Below are 24,583 nucleotides of genomic sequence, written 5' to 3' on the forward strand. Positions count from 1 at the left end.
GAGGGTTTTAAAAGTCTGAATATACATGTTAAATAAATACGTAAATATGGTGTCCCTACTTCGCGGATTTTCAGCTATCGCGGTCGGGTTTGGAACCTATCTACCGCGATAAACGAGGGTTCACTGTACTGTCGAGACTACAGAATGTGGAAGACTGGTCCTGTTACAAGGAGCCAAGAGCCTGATTTGCACTAGCACAACTTTAGAAAGTTAATGCACACTCTTAAGCAGTCTGCACTAGGGATGTCAAATACTGGTTAAATGAACAGTTGATTAACCTCATGAATTCTTATCAGTTACTCGACTATTCTGTAGTCTCCTGGGGTGTGGCTGGGACCCAGTGCAATCTAGCCCCACTCTTGAGGAGCCCCCTGCCAGGGAGGAGCTAGTCCACGAAGAAAGCCAGTTTAAAAACCAGCTCCCCTCGCAGACCAGCTGCCTGTCGCCCCATGCTGTTGCCTCAGATACAGAGGCAGCAGTACAAGGTGGCAGCAGCCCCTGCTTGAGAAGAGGGTGGTGTCTGGAGCTTCCAGACCCTTTGTGGGCTGGAACTGAGCCAGGTTGCCTGTCTACCTGGCTCCTATACACTTTAAATGCAGAACTGCAGCAGGGGTAGGTCCTGGACTGGTGCAAGCTGGGACTGAGCCATGCTGCTGTCCAGCCTGCTAAAAAAAATGTACTGCAGGGGGAGGGGGAGAAATGCATGTAGTCTATAGTATTAACTTAAGCTTTTGTTTATCAATTAATCAAGTATACTATTACATCCCTAGTCTGTACTAACTACTCATTGAGTCACACTGCAAACCATAATTCAGCTAATCTTTTTCAGCAACAGATGAAGACCCACATCTCCCCTCCACTGCCACACCCTTTTGTATCCTAATTGCAAAAGGTGAACATGAACGTTTGTATTCAAGCACAGCAGACTACCCATAGGCAGAAGTGTGGTAAGATGGTAAATGTACATACAAAAGTAACAATGAGGCAGTCCCTTCAATAATGCAAAGCAAGAGGTAGCATATACAAATTTTACTGGTGAGATCTTTTATTGAGGGAATTATAAAAATCTTACTTTCAAATTGTAAGAGCTAGAAACGGGAGTGAAAAGGTACAGTGCTGGCATTTATAAATAAAACTGGCAGATGGGGTGTAATAACTTTAGTTGATGGATTACTGTAATTAAATATTTTTCCAGGTAGTTTTGAAGCTGTCTTCATCTCTTTTCACACAGCAGTGTTTTTAAGGCTAGGATCAAAATGAAATCTCACAGTTTGACAGTGGGTGAAAAGTTACCCAAGCTGCTATTTTCTGCATTTAGAAATATTTGCAACAAAAGAAAATCTTACAACCAGCCCATGGACGTACCAGGTTCTGCCTTCGCCTTACTCTGATTCTACGAAATGGACACTCCAACCAAGAACCATCCCTGGATTTAGTGAACAACCTTATTCTTCATTACAGCAAAGAAGGAAAAGGAAAGCAGGCCACGTGCCAACTCTCCACTTTACAGCAAACAGCCAAAGGAGGAACTAACGCCATTACAGGAATGCAGTACAACTGCAGTTCCTTTTTTTGCTCAGCTTTGTTTCACATATTGACCTACTCCTATCAGAGATGGAGTCCACATGGCTAATGCAGTTTAGCAGCAGAAGAGATTGTTTACAGCCTGGCTTTTATAAGAATGGCACCTTATAATGTTATGTAAGAGGACATATTGACTCTCTCTCTCACACAATGGTTCCAATAGAGCTGGAAGTACTAAAGATGGTTGTTTTAAGGGGGGGAAACCCCACCCTGCATATCCTTTTTTCAAAACACAATTGGAAAATACCCCACCCACAACTCCTAGGAATGGGTTGCAAGATACAAAGGCCTTGATTAAAATATTCTGTACCATCTAGAAACCATTTCTACAAATTAAAATTTAATTAAAACCAGATCAAAACTGCAGGTCTAATATACATGTGAGTGTTCCACTGAACAAACTGTAACAATCAACCAAGTCGTGATTTGAGATAATCATAGGCGCTGTTCAACAATGCTCTCGAAGAGGTGACTTCTCCATGCACTGTTCCTTCCTAACTTCATGGAACAGGAAAGACATCTTTTGAAGATACGACTATTACAAGGCTCCCCCAGTGTATTGCCAGTTATTTACACCACCAATTAAACGATAATGTTCCCTTTTTTTAAAAAGTGCTTGACAGTGAAATATTTCGGTTTCTTCACTGTGTGATGTGGTTCATTTTTTCCTTTGCAGATCACAGCATTGTAAAACATTATAAGTCATAATAAAAATCCAACTTGGTGAATACAGTTTTGCATCCTTTATCAGAGTAAATTTTCTCGTCCTTGGGGAAATAGGTCATCTCATCAGCCACTTTGGTTATGATTTCTTCATCCACCACGTAGCCACGTGATTCAAGTTCAACCCTGATACACATTTTCACGTGTTTGTATTCCAAAGGCAAAAAGGGGACAAAATAATCAATGAGGTTTCTGTCGATCAAGCTGCTGTGCCAAAAGCCGCCTGCAAACAAATATTGTTGGTTAGTGCATCTTAGGTGGAGATTGACAGCTACTGGGGATGGGCATACATTTATCACAACTCCCTGCAACCCACCCTACAGTGGTTTACTCTTGGTTTTTGTTTTTACCACAATCACCTCTATTTCTATAAGGTCACGCATTGCCATGGTAGGAGAGTGGCTTCACCTTAAGCCAAGCAAGATGGACCAAGAAAACATCTCACACAGCCCTGTTGCTGTATGTCAAGGCCACAGATCTAGTGGTACCTCTGCCTCCTCTCCAGTTTGTGTGTGCAGTGCCTCAGCTGTTAGTCTCCAAAAACCTTTAACTGTCCTGGGATAGAATCCTCCACTTCTCCCACTTTTAGACTGGGTCCTGGCTACAGTATCTGGTGGATCAGCCCTAACATGTCTAATAGGGTTTAAGTACCTGAAGTTCTTCCCTTTGGGAGGCCATTAGAGGCAGTAAATACAGTGACCATAAACAAAAGCATTGCTTGATCTTGCCAGTAGGAGTAAAAAACATAACATAACAGAGGATTTTAAAATAACAAAAGGGCTACGCACATGCTTATCTTACCATCCCCCTGTCTTGGAAGCTTAGGAAGGCATTACTGCTTCAGACCTTCCAGCAGGGTTTATGAGTGTTTCAGTCTGTTCCCCACAATCAGCTCCCAAACAACTGCCTGACCAGAGAGTCTTCTAACTTGTCAATTTGATTCCCAGGCTGGGCAAAACAAACTCTGTAATCTGTGTGGAACCAAGGAAGCAGGTTCTTCACAGTTAATATCTCAGGTATTTTCTCTTAGCCCTCTTCAAGTTTTTAGGAGGGCATGTTTTTATTTCTCAATAGCCTGCTGTTAAATTAAATAAAAAAGGATATAATAAGTATTCCAAAATTTAACCCAATACAGCCGAGTAGATTTAAATCAAAGGAATTTAAAAACCAAATTTTAATCAGAATGTAAAGCAGCAAGCATGAAATCTTGATTTAAATAATCAATTTTAATGGAGTTTTGCATTAAAACCTTTACGTACAGCCTTGACATTAAATATGGTGGTTTTGAGTGGTGGGAAGCTAATTAAGAGAAAGTGCTATAACTTCTATACATTTAAGCAATTATATCACTTAATTTATATTTTACTGTGTCAAAAATGGTGAATGATAAAAGACTTAGTAATGTGTCAAAAAGTTTATCAATGTTTGCATTTAAAACTGATCTCTTAAATTCTTTAACCACAGACAGCATTTCTTTTAACTGCTTATTTCATGTCACATCTCCTTCAGGATTTTAGACCAAGTAGGTCTCATCCTCTCAAACTGGAAGAGGAAAATAAATGTTCCTGTTTCTTATATTTAAATGAATTAAGTCATTGAACCAACTTAGTCAAATAAAATGAAAAAGAAAATATTCTCTCTGCATCTGCTGAGGAGTTTACTGCTGTCAAAAGCTGATTTAGCACTCAAACTCTGGTTTGGCCAGTGACTTTTACCAGTACAGGGATTTGACTTTCTATAAAATTTTACAGCGAACTTGTACTCTTTCACATTTTTTATTGAATTTAAATGAACAGATTACAAGTTCAGGCCTTATAATAGGTTGTCACAAACACAAATTTAATTTTAAATAGGTTTATTTTTTTTTTTTAATTGGAACAAAGTCTGGTTTTGATTTTTTTTAAACCATCTACTTATCCATACTATACTGTAAACACAGCAAATGTCTCAAGAACCAGGTCACATACAATATTAATAAATTACAGTGCAGTCTCATGTCCTTCACCATTACTCTCCACCTCAAGTCAGCAACCAAACAGCATCAGTCGGAATATTTCATCACTATACCATAGTATCTCCCTGCCTGAAAACTGGGGTTTGCACTGAACTGCTGCTGCCATACCTGTTCACCATCAACGCCAGCCCTGCCATTTCTGTTTACTTCTCTGTCTCTTTGTAAATAAACCTGTGTGCACTTTCACAATGGTAAAACCAGTTCATCTCTCTCTCACTAAGCCCGCTCAAAAGAACAATCAAGTCAACAGATGCAAAATCCATCATTTAATATACCAGTGTCACCGAATGCATCTCTTAGTTTGTCATCCTGCAGACTGCTCTGCTGGAGAGCTATAATAGTTTGGGTCCATTGTTATAAGGTTTATTTTTAAGCTACTGTTAAAAATAACTTTGTAACTACACAGCTACAGCATAATAATTTAGGAGGAACATTAACTGACAATCTACACCTTCAATTCTGAAGGGCAAAGAAGGAGAAGGATGTGACATTTATCATGCAGCCTCCAATTAAGAGCCAAAGAAGTCTACCTACTCTTAGGAAGGGACATGGTACTTGCTCAGACACATTACCACAGATGGATCCTGAAAATAATCCTGCTTAAATTTTTCATGTTGTCTGTTAAAGAGTCAAACTATGTAAAGAGTAGAATATTATGGCAATCCTACCTATGATTACCACTGGGACCATAACAACAAATATTTGTTTCTTTAGATGTTCTCCAAAGAGGCAGTTGGCAAATACCAGAAAGATGCTGAACCACTCAAAGAGAAGGACTTTTAGCCATGGGAACAATCAAAATTACTCACTATTCTTATTGTTGAAGACAGACACAGACAATGAAGCTTCCAAGTCTCTGAGTTCCATGTTTTCCCTTTTTCTTCCCCTTCTCCAGAAATCTAATGCCACATCTGTTATCTTTTCAGCCCCTGCATTGCTGTGTGATGGAGGGAAAGGATTTCAGCTGGATGGGTTTCACAGAGCATTCAGTTTACAGCATTGCAAGGATTTCACCGATGCTCCTCACCTGAGAAAGATGAAGATAGCTCTCCGATAGGACACCCCATCAAGCTGCTCGTAATAGTCCAAGAACGGTTTGATGGAATCAATGAGCCCTGCGTGCATTTTATCCATTTCATCAAATATAAAGATTGACCTGGCACAGGCACTCACGTTTCCTCGAATCCAGGACTGCAACTGGTCCTATGTTATACAAAAATAAAGGAGATTGCATATTCCAACTGCATCTGTGTCACCTTGAAGACACGGGAAATGTATAGATCGCTGCTTTTCATTCAAAAGCTGTAACTTCAATTGTGCACCTAAAATTGTGTGAATTTCTTGATTGAAAACTGGTTAAAAGGTCAGCTGTAAAGAATGATAAAAGGAACATAGTAACAGAAATGCATTCTGGTTGTTAAAATAACCTTAACAACCGGAATCTCTCTGCAGGTATCCATGAAAAAGACTATATTTCAAGCCAGTGAATAAATATGGATATGAAGCAACAACCTACCTCGCAAGATAAAGTGAATGCCAGTGGGGAAAATTATTTTCTTTGGTGCTAATAATCTGCAGTCAAGTAGCATATTCCATCCTTAGAACTCAAAACATTTTCCAACATTCATTAGTTGACTCAGTGAGTGATTACGTGACTTAGCCAAAATCACATAAAAATTACTGGAACAGCTAGGTATAGAACACAGAATCATAACTCCTATTCCTATGCTTTAACCACTGGTAAGTAATCTAACTGCAGGTGATTTTAAATGTTTAAAAAGTGTAGTCTTGTTCAGGAAGGGGGTAATCTTATTTAAATATTTCGTTATACAGGCAGTCCTCAGATTTATGACACAGACAATTCCTGAAAATTGTGTCATAAGTCTAAACATCATAACTCAGAACTACAATCCACTCCCTTGCAGGACCAAGCATTATAAAATTGAATCGTGGTGTCAATTCAGAAACATAGGTGCCATTTGTTGTAAGTCAAACATTGTAAAGTTGAGGTATGCCTGTATGGCTCGGGTATTTACCCACTACAGTATTAAAAGTTATGTTTAAGATTAGTAATGAGAAAGGAAAGGAACAGGACAGTTGATATAAAACAAAACAGTGACTCAGCTCATTTTACCAATCTCACAATTATTTGGTCCCTTACATGGAAAAGGCAGTGTAGGAAAGACTGCGCACTGTCCATTAAGTGAATTTCACATGCTGTTTTTCTTTTTACATGACCAAAGAACATAAAGATCCATTTTCACCACTGCTTTCAGGACTCATTTGGGGCAGGATAATAGAAACCTTTACAAGGGGAAATACATAAACTAGAGAAAAAGTAGAATTCTCCATTTTAAAAGCTAAAACGTTCCATTCTTTTAAGTTTTCAATATGCATACATTTTGTGTTTAAGTTCAAAACACAGTACAAAGTTCACTAATCTGCATACTACTCATTATGTAGAAAAGTTTCATCCTCATTTTGCAGACACACAACCTAGTGGTAGAATCAGGATTCAAATTCAGGAACACAAGCAGTGGGATTTCCCTAAACTGTGCTGACTCACATATGTACCTGATTAATGTAGCCACGGGTATGTCTTGGCATTTCACTCTTTAATGTATTCATGCTCACAAAAACCCCTGAGAGGGACAAAGTACACCTAGCCCCATTTTTCAGTTGAGAAACTGAGGTAAGGAAAGACTAAATCACATGCCCAAAGATACACAGGAAAACCTGTGGTGGGATATTTGGGGCAGAGAACTGAACCCACGTCCCATGCTGACTTCCTATGTCCTTTCCCTCTGAACAGTAACATGAGAGGCTGCATAAACAATTTTTTAAAAATGTACAGGTAAAATCAGTCCCTAGACATTTGAGCACAGGTCTCAAACTCCCAACCTGTGAACCATCCCTGGCTGGAACAATTGCACAATCTGGCCTGAGATTCCTGGCAAGCTGAGGGAGGGGGGCTGTCCGTTACCAGCCCTTAAACCCTACCCTTTCCTGTCATCACCCTGTCATGCTCCTGTCTGCCCCAGGAAATCTGAGGAGACCACTACCACCACATGGCATCAGGTTCCCATAGTGATCCCCAAGCCGTACCCTCAGGGGACAGGGTGCCATCGGAGGGAACATGGGTATTTGGGGGCCTGTAATACACAGACCCCACCACCACCTGGCCCATTGGGAATCTTGTGCCACATTGCACAATTGCTCCTGCTGGGGCTAGCCTGTGGGTTGGGAGATTGAGACCCCTGCATTAGGGTTTCCACATTTGCACTTCAGACTCAGCACACATTGTGTTTTACCGTTTCAGATAAAAAGCCTTCTCTCGTTAGTACTACTGATCCCATAATCTTGATAATCTAACAAGAGAGATAACCCACACAATCACACTTAAAATACATCGAGCTCCAAATGCACTCTTACCTTGTACTGGCTAATGCTATGTGCATGGGGAAAATGCAAAGTGGACACAAACTGATGGACATAGTTGCTGTTCAGGCCTCCTTCGTAGATACTCTCTGCTATTATTTTACTGACAAAGTTTTTGCCAGTACCAGTCCATCCATGTAAGGAGAGAGTGAGAGGTTTTTTGGGGTTTGTGTTGTTCAAGAAGCCAATCACAGCTTTCACAATCACCTTCTTCACAAGGTGCTGACCAAATAGTTTCTTATCCAAATCCTCCTGAAGTGCTGAATGAAGGAGACACCAACCAGAGAAGAAGGAAAAAAAGGTGATAGGTTTTAATGTTTCTAGGCTGCTTTGGAATGGTGGCCTCTCTGATATCCCAAGGTGCCCAAACTTTGCTCATCCCAGGGCAGCTGCCAGGGGATCAAAGAGCTATCCTGATTAGAATGGAACCAGCACGTTTTTCTTGAATAGTGGAGACTGTAGACCCTGGAATGGGATGCTCTGGATCCAGCTGCCAATCACCATCCCTCTTCCTGTGGAGGGACTCATACCACCAGGTTCCCCTTTTACTCCCGCTCCTTCTGTCTGGAAGCAGCCACACGTTCTTTCATCTTCCCAGCGCCCCCTCCCCCCAAAACTATCAGCCCTCTCCTCTAGTTGTAGCCTCCTACACCCCCTCGGCATGCGCCCTCTAATCTTGCCCTCCCCGCCTTCCTGTCTGCTGCACGAGAGCCAACGACCCAGCTCCGACTCCCTCTCTCAGCGGGCATCTTCCGAGAGGCCGGACCCTTCCCCAGCCTAAGCAGCCCCCAAGCTGAACCCCACCAACAGGGACAGCCCCCAAGCGCCCCCAACACTTACTGACCCCATAACCGCCAGCCCCGCCCCAGCCCACCTACCTGCTCCCGCCCGGGTCCCCTCCCGCTGGAGGCAGCACTCCCTGAAGTAGCAGTAGAGGCGCGGGTAGGAGATGAAGCCGGTGAGCGCTGAGGCGGCAGCCCCGCACAGCGCCAGTCCCAGGCTGATGGGCTCCACCGTCTGCACCGGGCTCAGCAGCAGCGCAAGGCCCAGAACAGCCCCCAGCGGCCCCCGCAGCAGCTTCATGCCCCCTCCGCCAGGCCCCAGCCCGGCCTGTCAGCCGCCACCCTCACCCCGCACAGCCACTTCCGCTTCCGGACTAGTCGCTTCCGGCACCACCATCTTGGTTGAGGGCAGAGGCGTTGGCCAGGGTTGAGGTTGGCGGCGGCCATGTTGGAAACAGGCCGTCACTGTCACGTGACCGAAAGGGCCCGCCCTCTCCCGCGAGATCGCTACTCAGTAGGTGACAGGTTAGCTAGGCAATGACTCAGTATCGCCGTCATGACGTAGCATCCTGCTCCACATGCCGTAAGACCGTCGGCGGAGCAGGTCGTGACGTAGCTTCCGCGTGCGTGTCCCGACGTGTCCTCGGTGCCCACCCTGCGGCCCTGCAAGGAACCTCCGTCTCCCTGTTCAGTTCACACACCCCAGCTCCCTCTACTCGTTTCCAGACGGGTGCAGATTTCTTCCATCTATGTGCAGGACAAAATATTGTAGGTGCAGGGGTGCATGTGCAAAAGAGCACCGCTACTAGCAACACACAACCCATGTGCACTCTGCTAACCCCCAGCAGCCAGTTTACAAGGAACACTGTTGGAAGGAAGCCTTCTAACACCTATTGGAAAGAGCAATTAATAAATAACGGTTTTGTTCTGACTCCTTTGAGTCGCTAGTGCCTGCTGAAAGCTCTTTTAAATCTTCCCTTGCTAAAAAAAACAAACAATACTGGCACAGTGGTTATGTCTCACAAAAAAACAAACACCTCACTGAAGTGGCCCCTCTCTAAGAAGGAGACACTCCCCACATTTCCCTTTCACACCAGGGCTGGGGGGGTTGGGAGGGGAAGAGGAGTCCAGGCTAGTAGATTGTGCGCTCCAGCTCTATAGAGTGTCAGCACTGCTAGAGGTAGGAGGGGGCAAAGAGTCCCAAACCCTGGGGGCTGGATTCAGGCAAGCCTGGGGCTGCATTCAGCCCCTGGGCCTTAGGTTTCCCAGCCCTGTTCAAAACACTAGCTAGATGATGTAGCGTTGTCATCTCCATTTACTATCAGCATTTATTTATTTTTTTTTAATATATAAACAGAGCACTTAAGATACTGTTTAGTATTTATGGCTAGTCATTTTTTTTTAAATGGTGCAGGAACTTGCCGTCGCTTTTGCTTAGCCATAATATTTCACTGTTCTAACAAAACTATTAGATGAAAGGTCACATGGTCACAAAACTTTCAAGCCCAGGGACCGAAACTCAATCATTTCCCCCATTTTACAGATGACATTAAGCAGAGATGCACAGAGGCATTAAACAACATGTTCCAGATCACAGTCTGTCAGTGACTGAATCATGAAACTGCACAGTGAGGCTACATCTACACTGTAATGCTATTTCAGGATAGCAGAGTATCCCGAAATAGCTATCCTGCCTCTTAAGAGGCTTGCTCTGCTGATGTCCCAGTAAACTTCATTCCACGAGGATGTTTCAAAATAGCAGTTTATTTTGAAATTTGGTGAGGTGTAGACGTAGCCTGAGTAGCAGCCCTCAGCAGTGAATCTCAGTCTGCCAACCAAAACTCTTGTTTGTGGGCTTGTGCTATAGTGCTAAAAATAGTACTGATATTATAGCCCAAGCTCCACCCTCAGCCAAGATCCAGCCTGAGCAAGCATCTACACAGCTATTTTTAGTGCAATAGCAGAAGCCCAAGTCATCCAGGATCTAAGACTCCCTCATATGAGCTCCCTCATATGAGCTATGTAAACGTACCCTTAGTCAGATGTTTGAAGTGCCAGACAATATTACCTCAACTATTTTCATAAGCTAGCCTTTTTGATTTGTAGCATAGATTTTACATTTTTGTTTCATGTTAATTTTATTTGAAAGGTGTCAGTCCAACAGTACTAAGGACAGAAATTCTTAAAACAGACAGCACTCCACTCTCAATGCCTTGTTCACACATTGCCTTTTTACACTGATATTGTCAATAATCATGCTAGCTGTGGGTGAGGGTATTTTCCGTGATATGAGCACTCCTTACTAACAACTGGACCAAGAAAAAAAAAAAAACTTAGCTGTTGACTTGGTTCAAATATCAGCTAGGAACAATGCTCAGAAAATACTTTGGTTGACACCTCCATGAAGATTGAGCAGATAAATGTCTATATGCTAGTATCAAACTCCTGACCCTACCGCTACCTTTAATATTGTAGACAAGCATACAAACCAGCCATTTTAATTTTCATTGTTGTACATTTCACTCAGATTGATTGACATGATACGGAAGATTTATGAAAGCATTCAACAATGTTGGTTACTAAAGCACTGGATGTGAGCTGACTCATGTTCCCAAGTCTCACGACAACGGCTGCTGATCCTTGTTCTAATTCAATAATTTAATCAATTTCATACAAACTTAGACTTGTTTAGGCTAATATTTAAGTACATACAAGCAGCACAGGATGAATCTAGTGTGCCCATTACTGAAATAACAGAATTGCAAGAATGACAGGTTAAAAATGTTATTTATTTTTTGAAAGTTCAAACTCCATTTCTCAACTTAATTTATATTAATTTCTGGAAATATGGTGTTTTAACATCTGAGGGTTTTTTTTTTTTTTTGAGATAGGGATAATGTAGGATTTCATATCAGAAAGCCAAACAAAAATTGACAACAATCTACTGATTTCTCTCCTCCTTGGCAACTGAAATAAAACACTCATTGCTATGGAAACACAAACACACACAGGGGACAATTTAAAAATCTCAAAAACATTCACAATTCAGGCACCTACAGCAACTGCTGTATTTCCTTATACTGAAGATAAGAAATCCTGCCAAATTGCAATCCCTGCAGAGTAGCATGTGTTCAAGATCTTACATGGTACCCACTCTAACGGGAAAAGAAGCTGACTCCTGCTGTGTGCTTAACAAATTCCTGCAGTATCTTAGACCCACACACTGCATACAATTTAAGCCCTTTGGAACTATCAAGAAGAACCTTCTTATGAAATTGCTTTGGAAGTTTGACCTGGAAAACCAGCTTTAAACCTGTACTCCTTGTTTACGGGCTAAAAACATTTCAGTCTTTAAAAGATCTTTTTCAAGGTGGAAAAAAAAAAAAAAAAAATCTATGAACAAGGTTGACATTATGCTAAAATAAATGTCAAGCAGGAAGCCAACATATTTACAAAGGAAAGTTTATAACAAAATAAGTTATACACAAGTCACCACAGAGAAGGATGATTTCACAATCACCATGCAACTAATTCACTACAAGTTTACTGTGAGAAAAATCTTGTGGGTAACATTAAAAAAATGGATACGAAGCAATCCCACAGAGTTATTTACACAACACCTTTCACTTAAAAGCTCCAGCAAAATGTTCAGCCCATACTGAAGAGATTTCAATAGCGTCTGTTCATCTTCTTGAATTTCTCATAGTGGTAATCATCTGTTGCTTTCTCATTGGGTGGACGCTTGCGATTTGGAGGAGACCCTTCAAAGGAGAGAGAGAGGGAGAGAGAGAGAGAGAGAGACACATACACACACTTTATTTCCTATTCTTTAATAAATAGGATAGCGCAGGAAAAATTATCCTCATTCACTTCCCAAAGATTTAGTCTAATGCCCTTTAAACCAGCTGGCCTGCAAGCACTCTTACTATTTTACACTCTTGCCTTCAACAATGCCAAAATTCTTCAGACTTCATTCTTCCAAATCCTACTCACTCTCCCCCAATCCATTCCAAAACAGTTTTGCCCAAAACACTTAAAAACCGTACCATTTACATTCCCCCATTACTCCAGCCTTTGTGGAGCAGAGACTGTTAGCTCTCCATACCATGGCTGACTACACACCATTACTAAGGAGTCAATGGGTTATTTTCAACATCCTGACCCTTCACCTATAACAGGAGATAAGTCATAAAGCAACATGGATGGAAGTTGTATCTATTAGGGAGCACATCAAGAATTGCATTTCATCACTTTTCCTTTGAAAATCAAAGGCAAATCACTCTACAAGTCTTTCCCACCAGCTCAGGACACCATGCCTTATAGCAGGGGTGGGCAATCATATTTGATGGGAAGGGGTACTCCAAGGCTGTGTCTAAACTACATCCCTTTTTTGATAAGGGGATGCAGATTAGGCACATCGATATTGCAAATGAAGCCGGGATTTAAATATCCCGCGCGTCATTTGCATAATGGCAGCTGCCGCTTTTTTCCAAAACAGGGCTTTTTCAAAAGAAAAAAAAAACAAAAAACGGACAGTTTCATTTCGAAAGATCCTGTACTCCTCAAAAAATGAGGAGTACAGCATCTTTCAAAATGGGGCATTTCTGTTGAAAATGCCCCATCTAAACTGCTGTGGTTTCTTCCCCCTGTCCCTCCTGAAAGAGCCCCATTTCAGAAAAAAGCAGCAGTCGCCATTATGCAAATGAAACACGGGATATTTACATCCTGCACTTCATTTGCAATATCGACGTGCCTAATCTACATCCATTTATCGAAAAAGGGATGCAGTTTAGACACTGCCCAAGAGTTTGGAAAGTGGTCAAGGGCAGTACTTTTCTATGATATTAATGGAGGTGGTGTGGGCTCTGGGACCGAAGCTGGGTACAGGAGGGAGCTCTGGTTGAGGACTGAAGTGCAAGAGGGATGAGAATGGAGTCTGGGAGGGAGTTTGGGTGCAGGAGAGGATTCTGACATGGAGGAGGGATGTAGGAAGGGGGTGCAGGGTCTGGGAGGGTGTTGTGACCAGGGGAGGGGGACAGAGGGTTTGGGTTATGACCTGGGGCAAGGGTGCAGGACAGGGTGCAGAGGGTTTGAGTTGTGACCTGGGGCAGAAAGCAGGGGTGCAGGCTCTGGCTAGGAGGTGCTTACGTTAGTGGCACCTGTCCAGCAGCCCAATGGGACCCTTAGGAAGGCTCTCTGAGCAGCATGTGGGGGCGTGGCGGACAAAGCGGCTGTCTGCTGGGGCCAGCGTGTGCTCTCTGAGTGGTGCACCCCTTGGGGAAAGGCGAAAGTGGGTCTCTGTGGGCTGTACGTGCCTGCAAGTACAGCCCAGGCAGTTCACATTGGTTGGAAATCACCTGTTGGGAGCTGCAAGGATTGTGCTGGGGGAAGCACACGGAGACCCCTCCCAAGGGGCACGCATTGCACAGATATGTGCACACTGGCCTCAGCAGCCAGCCACTTTGTGTGGCATGTGAGGCTGCAGCAGGCAGGGAGCCTGCCCTAAGGTTCCACTGGGCTGGGAGGATATTGGTGGCGGGCTGGATCTGAATGTATGATGGGCCAAATCTGGCCCACGGGCTGTATTTTGCTCACCCCTGCCTTAGAGGGCTAGAGGAGAAGATTATATCTGTTCATGGATCTTGGATAAGGAAGAATTGATACCTCCAATAAGCTAGCCATGCTTTGTGTTTAGTACTCACGCTCAGGTTCTGGCTTCTCTGTATCCCCCACTCTCAGTGGTCGGGCTTTTGGTTCTTCTTTATTCCTCCTCACTGGTGCACTCAGTTCCTCATGATAGACTGGAAGGAGACACACCAAAGGGTGAAGTTTAGACAGCAGCATTGCTCAGATGTAGAATCACAGAAATGTACAGCTGGAAGGGAGCTCAAGAGGTCATAAGAACATAAGCTGGCCATAACAGGTCAGACCATTTAAGCCAGTATCATGTTTTCCCAACAGTGGCCATTGCCAGGTGCTGCAGAGGGAATAAACAGAACAGGTAATCAAGTGATCCATCCCTGTCACTAATTCCCATTTTCTGGTAAACAGAGACTAAGGACACCATCCCTCACCATCCACGCTAATTGCCACACATGGACTTATCCTCCATGAAATTATCTAGTTCTTTTTTTAACCCTGTTATAGTTAGGGTTGTCAACATGCATATGTTCCAGAGGGGTAAGCCAAGTTAGTCTGTAACAGGAAAAGCTTAAAAAACAACAAATAGTCTAGTAGCACTTTTAAGACTAACAAAACATGTAGATGGGATCATGAGCTTTCAGATACTTCTTCAGATACACGATTAACCGATAAGCCTGGTCTTATCAGTTAATCCTGTCGATTACGCGCATTTGCTCACTTCCCGCCCCCCAGCTGCTGCCTCTGTTTCCAAGATACTCACATCGGTTGTGCTGGACGTAGTTCACAGCCATGTTTGTGGGAACAAAGGAAGTTTCACTGTCTTTCTTTTTGTTTTGCTGCTCTGCCAGCAGCCTTGCCTTGGCGTCCTCAGTAAAGATTATGTTTTTTATTTTTGCACTGAAAGGGGAATACAGTGAGGAAGAGAATTGTTTATACACTGCAGACAGAAAGAGGCCTGGGGCCCTATATACCAAAATACACAGTAGAGCAATTTTATCTACGAGTGAGTGAACGGACAGTTACATGTGGGGGGGACAGCAATTGCAGTTGTCTTTGATTTGCAAGCTGTTTGTCAGAGAATGGGGCAATGTGGTAAAGAGGAGCGCTCTAGTCCCAAGGACGGACAGAAACCACACATCCCTGAAGAGCTCACCCTATGGTAGTGCTTGGTGTGAGCCAAGACTACCAGAAGACCCTGCATCACAGATTTTGAGGTAAAATTCCATTTATTTGGTTAATTGGTTAACCAGATGCCCGGAGCACCTCCTGCCTGTGACACATGGTCCCGCTGCAGACAGGGGCAACTCCAGATGCCCAGAGCTGCTCTAGCCCCCACCAGTTAACCAGAACCAGTAAACCACACCCATTAAGGGTGAGGCTTAGTGGCAGTGTTCCCTGTAAGCTGCGCGCATTTGTGCAGCCGAAAGATTCCAATGCTGCCCAGCTGATTAGAAGAGTTTCCACTGGTAGGCTTTATTTCTACTGGTGGTGCACATTCACACTTGCCTTTGTGCACATAAAAATGTATGTTGCACACGGATGGAAAAGATTAGCGGGAACTTTGCTTATTGGTTAACCAGTAAACAGTTCACATCCCTAATCGCAGAGCAGGAGAATGAAAGCCTCTATTGCTCTGAGTATTACCGCAGTGCTTAGTCACTGAGCAGGCCCCTCACAGAACAGAGAGACTGTCAATCCACTTAAAGCATAGGGAGGAGCAGTATAAGTTACCCGTAGCACTTTCCAACTAGTCAGCTCTGCCATAACCTGTAGGGATCATCAGGGTAATTCAAATGATAAATAATTGGACATACTCTATTCCCAGGTCCACTTCAGGAATGCCACTCAACATCTGATTGGACAGCATCTCTTCAGTCTTCTTGGCTGAAGAGACACGGATGCTCTCAGGCAGCTCGTAGAGACAGTCCTCGGCATTCTTCAGCTTCACCTTCTGCTCCTCGCTTTCTACAATCCCCTTCCTCTTCTTCAGCTCTGTCTCGATGTACTTCATCCTAAACAGCAGCAGATGAGGGGACAGCTGACATTAAGTTCTATTTCCTGCAATCTCCTCTAATACCACTGATCCCAGCTGTGTCATTGTCCTAGCAGGTAGGAGGAAAGAAGGAATGATTTCTGATGTCACTCAATGCCTGCCTACTGGCTGAGCAGCAAGAGAACTACTACCTTGAACAAGAAAATAATTGAATCTTCCCTGCAATAAGTTTTTTACCAACCTCTAGGGCAGGCTGCCAACATCTCTCAGTGCCAGTGGACCACCTGGCCAGCCAGCCAGATTAGTCTCTAACCCCGAGACCGTGCTGTGGTCCAGAAAGTGAATGATCAAGCAGTTGTTTTGATGCCAATTTGGAAGCTATCCTGAAAACCTTTGGTTTTCAGAAAAATATAGACCTGGGACACCCAATCCAGGACAGTGAATCAGAGCATACAAACTATAACAAAGCCAACACTTACATGTCTGCATCCTCATCCCGCCTGTTGGTTTCTGCTGAGAAAGAGGTTCCCAGATTGAGGTCATCCTCTTCATTAATCCTAAATGAAACAATTATGTCTTATATAATTTGACAGCCTAAGGTATAAGCAACCAGACAGACTGCATTAAATAAAGCCTTCAACACAACATGAAGCCTGGAGCATTTTGCTTGTGCTCTTCAATAATGAAAGCCTTCTTGGTGCTATTAACTACTGTAGATTCAGTCACACTCAGGGGTGTGTTTTTCAGGACTAAGTTTCCCACACACAAACCTGTCCTTGCCACGTTCTTTCAGCTTCTTCATGTCCACCATCCCACCAGTCTTTATCTTAAAGGGATCATCCTGCAACACAAATAATAAATAGTTAGATAGCAGGAAGATGCCACCAAAGTTTATACCATCCTCAGGTACACTTTCTTGAAAACCCTACATTTCTATCAAATATGCCTCTGGTTTTTCCTTTAGTAAGAAGCTGCATCCTAACCTGCTTTTTATTAAGGCAAGTCTAGACTTTGAAAGAGTTCTACTGGATAGAGCAGCAGTGCAGTAATGAAAATATTCAGAACTTACCACCAACGTTGTCTCTTCTTGCAATTTCTCCCCAACAAGGAGGGCTGCAGCACTAGCAACACACACACAAAAAGACAAATTGAATTCACAGAGAACTGGTGCACTATGCTCCTACTGCTGACTACCATGCATGGTAATTTATTAAAAAGAATAAATTTCAGGACTTTAACAGGGTTCAAACAAAGAACTGGATAAGTTCATGGAGGTTAGATCCATCAATACTTATTAGCCAGAATGGGTAGGAATGGTGTCCCTCTCCTCTGTTTGTCAGGGGCTGGGAATGGGTGACAGGAAAGGGATTGCTAGATGATTATCTGTTCTGTTCACTCCCTCAGGGGCAGGCCTACACAACTCGGAAAGCGGCGAGGACCATATTACTCCAAAGAAAACAGTTGCGGGCCATAAGCAGGGTTGCCAGATGCTCTTCCAAAAAATACCGAACACATAGGCTAAAAATTTTTGTCAAGGAAAAAAGGAAAACAAAACAAAACAAAACAAAAACACCACCACCAACATGCGTCGGGCATACAAAAAACCCCCCGCACTGCCTGGCTTCAGCATGCAACCACAGGAGGCGCCAAGAGGCTTCCGTCCAGTGCCCAGCCGGAAATTCAGAAAATACCATACATTGCACATGTCAGATATTTTCTGAATTTTTTTTACCGGGCAGAGAGACTGTCTGGTAGAAAACCGGACACCTGGCAACCCTAGCCACAAGGGTAGGTTTTGGGGGGTGGGAGGGTGGGGGTTGGTGATACTTTATTATGAATTTTTCAATAAAATCAGGCCTGCACAACATACAGCTCCCTACCCTCTCCTCTCCAAGCATCACCCTGTCCCCCACTTCCACTGACACCTCCCCTCCTGCACTTTTCCTCATTGTCTCCAGTTGGCCCCCTGGCATTTGTCTCTCCTGCACCCGGTCCCTTGGTGCCTTCCTCTTTCTCCTGACCTGCCTCCCCCCCTCAGCACAAGCCCCTTCCCCTCCCCTACCTGGCTTCTGCCTTCCAGTTTGCGGGGCTGCCGGAGCCTTTTTTAATCCGGCGGTCGCCGGCAATGACATCACAACACCATGTCACGCCAGCTTCCTGGCGTCTGCCGGCATCCCGCCCTCTGGCTCACGCCCCGCCTCCTTGTGCTGGAGCTGCACACAGCCAGCACGGCGGTGAGAATCGCCGCACTTCCCCCTCCCCAGCAGCGCTCCACTACTCCACCTGGCTAGTGGATCAGATGGGGTCGCGCCGCCTGTAATCATCACGGGCCACAAAGTGAGCCCCTGCGGGCCACATGCATTGTGCAGGCCTGCTCTAGGGCAACTGGCATTGGCCACTGTTGGAGGAGAGGATACTGGGCTAGATGGACCTTTGATCTGACCCAGTATGGCCAGTTTAATGTTCTTCTGCTCTTCTCTAACACTTTCAACCTGAAGATCTCAAAGTGCAGTGCTAATACTAAATAATTGCTCCTCACAACAAGTGCTACAGAGCTACTATCCCTATTTTACAGATGAGGAAACTGAGTCAGATAGCTTAAGTGATTTAGCTCAGGTCATGCAGCAAGTCACCATCAGAGCTAGCAATGGAACTCTCAATACGGAATGAATCCTGACTCTTAGTCCCCTTTTTTAAGCCATGACACAACATTTCTTTCCTTCAAAAAGCTTATGAAAAGAAAATGAAAAACGACCTGTTTTATAGGTCTCAATTTATAATCCATACCCACCACATTGTAGAGCAAGATACTGAGTCCTACACATCTCCCCAAAACAATATAACCCTGGGAGATAAAAACCGTCCAGGTAATATGGTTAATTAACAATATAGGACATATTAATTGTAACATATGACCATATTCTAATGGTTTAAGGCTATAGGTATGCTGGGAACCACTATTCCAATCTGCCTTCACTCTTTTCAAGTATCTGCTCCTCTCAAGTCAGATTTTTGTTGTCACTGTGATATTACTACTCTGACTGAAGGTGCAAGGAAAGATAGGGACACAATACCCTCAGAGGAAACACAATATTACCTCGGCATCACCTACCTCACCCCATTGGGCCGTCTTCTGAGACTTTGAACTTCTTTTGCTTCCTCAAGTTTTAATCTGAAGAAAGAACATTTATTAGGATAGTCTTAATTTAAAAAGGCAGGAATTTTCCACAATAAAATATTACAGGTTTAATGGTAAACAGCACAGACAATACTTTTACTTTGATTATTTATTTGCAACACTGTCATACAAATCCAGTTCTGCAACTGAAATCAAAGGCAGTTTTGTCATTGCTGTCAATGGGCACGTGATTCTGTTACTTAATCTCACCTTTCAAAATAAGTGGATTCCACATGTAAGTTTTCCTTGGGGGGGGGGGGGGGGGAGGGAGGAATTGATTGATGCTCCTCTCTCAAATGCATGTGAGTGTTTTGCAATATATTTAAAAAAAAAAAATCAATACATCCACTCTCTCTGCTGCCTAATCAAGTAGCCAAGATTTTCAAAACTGAGTGTTTGAGTTCCTTAAATCTGTATTTAGGGTTTAAATAAAAGAGTCTTGTTTTCAACTGTGTCTAGCATCCCATGACTCCCAACGACCTCACTAGCAGCTACTGGGTGCTCAGCACTTTTGAACATCAAGGCACTACAGATATAAGAAAACAAGGTGTCTATTTCCATCCTGTTTAACATCCAAAGGGCTGATTCTTGGGCACCAAAAAAACCAAAAACTTTGGTTGCTGTTCCGAGCACCCAAGGAATGCAAGAACAGGCCTTAAATTTGTACATACACTGGCCGAGCAATTGTTTTTCCATGTTTAGTAACAACAAATAACTTCAATTTATAACAACTTAAATTGTGAAGGATCCCAAAGCACCTTGTGCATGTAGCTCATTGCAACTGCTACAACAGCGTTCAACAGCAATGAGCCCATGCTATACAAAAAATAAGGGGGCACAGTGGGCCCACAGAAGGTTGCCACTCACCCTGAACGTTACAGGTTCCTCTTCATTTTTTAAAGTCAATTGCACAAGTGGGGCTTTGTGAGATAGTCAAGGGTCTAGGGCAGTGACACTCAGATTGACGCTCACAAACTGCAAGTGGCTCTTTAATGTGTCTCCTTTGGCGCTTTGCAGCATATGATATTGAAATGCTGTGTGATTTAATTATTAACCAATCAGGATGCTTTTACTGTGTTATTAGTCAATTGTACTTGATAAAATAATAACACTTAGTCATTTTGTTGTGAGAAAAAACATATATAGACACACACAAATAAAACAATGACTCACACTCAATGACTCAATCATGATATGGGCTGGAGGGACTCCACACATTTAATAACCATTGAAGGTGCTAACAGCTCCCAGAGTGGTATCCTTCCTGTTTTAGGTATCTATCTATTGACTCTGATTTTTATCTGCTTAGGTTTAATTACCCATTCTCCAGATACTTAATAATGCTGTTTCCCACACCCCTCCCTTTTTCTCTCTCTCCCCACTCCTATTTATTTCGAGTTTTTATATCCCCAACTCATAACTCCAGTCATCTGAAGAAGTGGGCTGTACCTACGAATGCTCATGAAACCATCTACATGTTTCATTAGTATATAAAGTGCTACCAGACCATTTGTTGTTTTATCACACTATTGTTTTTCTTCTGGGTAATGTCAATTGCTAATTTACCTCCTCAACCACTGATGTTGGAGTATCACTGCTCTAGACCAGTGGTTCTCAACCATGGGTACGTGTACCTCTGGGGGTACCCAGGTCTTCTAGGGAGTACATGAGCTCATCTAGACATAAGAACACAGAACACAAGAACGGCCGTACTGGGTCAGACCAAAGGTCCATCTAGCCCAGTAGCCTGTCTACTGACAGTGGCCAGCACCAGGTGCCCCAGAGAGGGTGGACCAATGACAATGATCAAGCGATTTGTCTCCTGCCATCCCTCTCCAGCCTCTGACAAACAGAAGCCAAGGACACCATTTTATCCCCTGGCTAATAGCCTTTTATGGACCTAACCTCCATGAAATTATCTAGCTTGGTGACATCTGCCTAGTGTTATAATAGGCTATGTAAAAAGCAGCAGCAAAGTCAGCACCAACTAAAATTTCAGACGATGACGGTTTTGCACAGCGCTCTGTGCTACACTAGGAGGGTGGTGAAGCAGTGGGATGGGTTCCCTAGGGAGGGGGTGGAGTCTCCATCCCTAGAGGTGTTTAAGTCTCGGCTTGACAAAGCCCTGGCCGGGTTGATTTAGTTGGGATTGGTCCTGCCTTGGGCAGGGGGCTGGACTTGACCCTCTGAGGTCTCTTCCAGCTCTGCGGGTCTATACACACCGGAACGTGAGCGCCCTGTTTACATTCCTAGTGGCCTATTCCAGAAGCAGAGGCTGCCCACGAGACAGGCAGCACCTGCTCAGCTGCTGCGCACGGGGGCGGGGCAGTAAGGGGAGGTCGGAGCCTGCAAGCCCGGGGTAACCTGGGCACACGCCGGGGCGGCGAGACTCGGCCTGGAGAGAACCGCGGGCGCCCTGCGTCCCTGGGGCAACGTGGCACCACCCTGAGCGGGCCCTGCTCCCTGGCGGGCTCTCCCACCCACCTGACCTCCTCGGACACCTGCGCATCTTCTTCGTCCTCGGAGTCCGCTCGCCGCCGCCGGAAAACCTTCCCCGCCGGCATCGTGCTACGCCAGCGGGCCTGCACCCTCCTGAGAGACCGGGCCGCCGCCGCCGCCGCCGCCCTGCTTCCGGCGCTCGCTGATGGCGTCACAAGCGGCGCGCTGAAGCTACACGCTCTGCCCGCCTCTCCCTCCTGGGAGCGAGGCTGCGGGGCGCTCGCTCTGTAAGGAGGGGGCTGGGGAAGGGGCGTGGCTAGGACAGGGCTGGACCAACTGGGCGTGTCCTGCCAGGGAGAGACAGAGAGAGCAGAGCCAGAGGCATCCATTGCCCAGAGCGAGGAGGAGGTGGACTTTCCCGGTCGGCTGCCTGGTGTAGAGGTAGGAACAGGAGTTCATGATTGGCAAAGACCCTAGGATCCGCGGCATCTCAGGCTTCTGTAGCAGTTATAGGAAGGGGTGCGACCAGCTGCATCCTCTATTGCGAGGAAAGAATTAGCTACTATTGTATCTATATACATTTAGTCCAGTAGTGCCTAGGGACCTCACTGTGCTTGACAAACACAAAGTAATCATATGTGGTCCTGCTCCCAAGATCTTAGCTTGTAAATAGACAAGAGAGGCAAAGGGTAGGGGAAAGGGCTATCGTATACAAACAGGTTTGGCAAGGATTCAGTTGCCTGATAAGTATTGCCCTGCACAGATACAAAATTTGTACAGTATTTGCATCTGTAAAAATGAGCCACAGATATCCATAGATATAAAGTGGATATCCCCAAATTTGCAGGATTCTAGATACAAATTTTGTATCTGCAGCCGCGTCCATACCCGAGGATATATCTGTGGATTTGCAGAGATCTACTGATACATTTTAGGAAGGGGGAGTCAGCAGCTGCATTATATGTTTTAGTAAGAGCTGAATTGTTTTATATATGTTTATATATGTGTATGTTTTAGGAAGAGACCATATTGCTTTCAATATTCTAGGAAGAATCTGTTGTATTTTAGCAAGGGGGCTGGCTGGGTGCTTCAGGAAAGGGTCTGTTACATTAGGTATATTTTAGCAACAAAACATATCCATCAGCAGTTTTAGGGAGGAATCGTGTAGTTTATGCTTTTGGAAGGAATCTGTGGCATCTTGTATTTTGGTAAGAAATCAGTTATGTTTGGTAGTTGAAGAAGAGTAAACTGACATTATGTCACTTAGTTAATTCCTCACAGCTAATCCTTCTCCTATACTTTCTATCAGATTTTAACTGGAGATTTGGATTATTTTAACGTTTTTAAATGAAGACAAACAATTATTAGCATTTTACTGTAATCCTATAAAAATGAAATTTTATGAAATTTAATTAATGATAGAAGAAAATTATAGTAAAAAGTGGACTTATTTTTTCATGGGGTACAAAAAGAGCTACAAGTTCCTATTGCTTTGGCATGTTCTCTCTAGAGAAGTAAGGTCCCATCACTTGGGGCATTTAAAATTAGGCATGGACACAACAATAGAGAATGTTCTCTAGGGAACAACTCTGCATTGGCAGGGAAAGAGACACTAGCTGGCTTAATAGGTCTTTTCTGTCTTTCACTGCTTTGATTCCTTGAGTCTTCTTATCTTTTAAAATGTACATTTTACCTCCTAGAAAAAGGAAAGGAAAATACCAATTTGACTTAAATCCATGAGTTAGTGGTGCCTTTCCAAGTCACATGGCTTTTAATGCTGGAAATCAAAACTCCACTCTTCATTTTACTAAGCAAGTATAAACCCACCATTGGTGTCTTGAAGAGATCCCTGCAGTGTAGGTTTCAAGGCTTCTTCCCAGATTAGTAGAACCTGGCTGTTAAGTATGGAGGGGTGATTAGAGCATTGAACTGAGAGTTCCTGGGTTCCATTCTTAGCTTTTTCCATGGGATCATGGTGGCCATTAGTCTCTCTATGACTCAGTTTCATCATCTGTAAAATGGGAATAATACCAGCTCATGCAGGAAATTTCAGATCCTTAGATGAGAGATACTATACAAGTGCAGTCATCTCCCTTTGTGTGTTAATCCCATCAAATGGGCTGCTCAGTGCAAAGTATTAGTATTATTACCAAATCACTCCATTATTTGAAAAATATTTTCCCTTGTGCCTGTGTTCTAAATTCAGTAAGGGCCAAATTCTGATCTCCCTGAAGCCAAAGAAACTCTCTCACTGATTTCAGCATCACAGCACTTAGGGTAAAATGCTGATGCCACTATGAAGTTGGAAGTATTTGGGTTCCCATCCTAGAAGATATTTACAGTCTCAAACTGCAGCTAAAGAAAGAAAAAAAATCTACATTAATTTGCTTACTTCTTGGTGAAATGGTTGTAGGAAACCAAGATAAAATATTTTAAAAATATTCCTCTAAAACATCTTGAAAGATGGTAACTGAGTATCTAGTTTGAGATAACTTATTCTTTCCACTGGCTTGTGCAGTAGAACTAGTGCCCTGGAATTTGGTTTTCAGGGGCAGTATCATTGCAGGCTGCACGTTCTGCTCCTGAAAGAATTCTGCACCCCGGCCATGTGCAGAATGTGTGTCCCCTACAGATATCTTTGTTTCCCCACAGAAAAATTATATTCTGATGGGGAAGTAAGGAAAGACCTAGTTGGTGATTTCTATCCTGTCTTGGGCAGAGCTGCTAGTCCTGGGGGCTGGAAAGGATGGGATTTTCTCTTCCTCTGCCCAGTATCTGGGGCTAAGTCA

At 43.8% G+C, this 24,583-nt stretch overlaps 3 protein-coding genes across 6 annotated transcripts in view; 1 reads left to right on the top strand and 2 right to left on the bottom strand.

The window, feature by feature from the left end:
• Positions 1–1,021: 1,021 nt before the first annotated feature.
• On the bottom strand, positions 1,022–8,910 carry LOC102450426 (torsin-1A-like). Of its 2 annotated transcripts, none has more exons than XM_006128339.5 (5): positions 8,638–8,907; positions 7,754–8,019; positions 5,349–5,524; positions 5,131–5,258; positions 1,022–2,530 (listed from the first exon to the last, which is right to left on the bottom strand). In XM_006128339.5, the coding sequence occupies exons 1-5, from the start codon at positions 8,840–8,842 to the stop codon at positions 2,280–2,282; spliced, it is 1,026 nt and encodes a 341-aa protein (XP_006128401.2). In that variant the 5' UTR covers positions 8,843–8,907; the 3' UTR covers positions 1,022–2,279. The 2 variants fall into 2 exon arrangements, with proteins under 2 accessions (XP_006128401.2, XP_075761372.1); XM_075905257.2 differs by lacking the exon at positions 1,022–2,530 and adding an exon at positions 2,537–3,278 and having other exon boundaries at positions 8,638–8,910.
• Positions 8,911–11,311: 2,401 nt separating this feature from the next.
• On the bottom strand, positions 11,312–22,022 carry C23H9orf78 (chromosome 23 C9orf78 homolog). The gene is made up of 9 exons (XM_075905258.2): positions 21,840–22,022; positions 19,290–19,349; positions 17,247–17,298; positions 16,948–17,018; positions 16,657–16,734; positions 15,999–16,196; positions 14,945–15,081; positions 14,244–14,342; positions 11,312–12,302 (listed from the first exon to the last, which is right to left on the bottom strand). Exons 1-9 carry the CDS (start codon positions 21,917–21,919, stop codon positions 12,211–12,213), a joined length of 867 nt encoding a protein of 288 aa, XP_075761373.1. The 5' UTR covers positions 21,920–22,022; the 3' UTR covers positions 11,312–12,210.
• Positions 22,023–22,075: 53 nt separating this feature from the next.
• The window catches only part of USP20 (ubiquitin specific peptidase 20), a 45,931-nt gene continuing 43,423 nt past the window's right edge, over positions 22,076–24,583 (top strand). For all 3 annotated transcript variants that reach the window (XR_003090373.3, XM_014576176.3, XM_006128343.4), the window contains exon 1: positions 22,076–22,235. The gene's annotated coding sequence lies outside the window, so the exon portion shown is untranslated. The remainder of the gene's footprint in view (positions 22,236–24,583) is intronic.

The sequence above is a fragment of the Pelodiscus sinensis genome, chromosome 23 (genome assembly GCF_052426305.1).
Source record: "Pelodiscus sinensis isolate ZL-2025 chromosome 23, ASM5242630v1, whole genome shotgun sequence".
Lineage (NCBI taxonomy): Eukaryota > Metazoa > Chordata > Testudines > Trionychidae > Pelodiscus > Pelodiscus sinensis.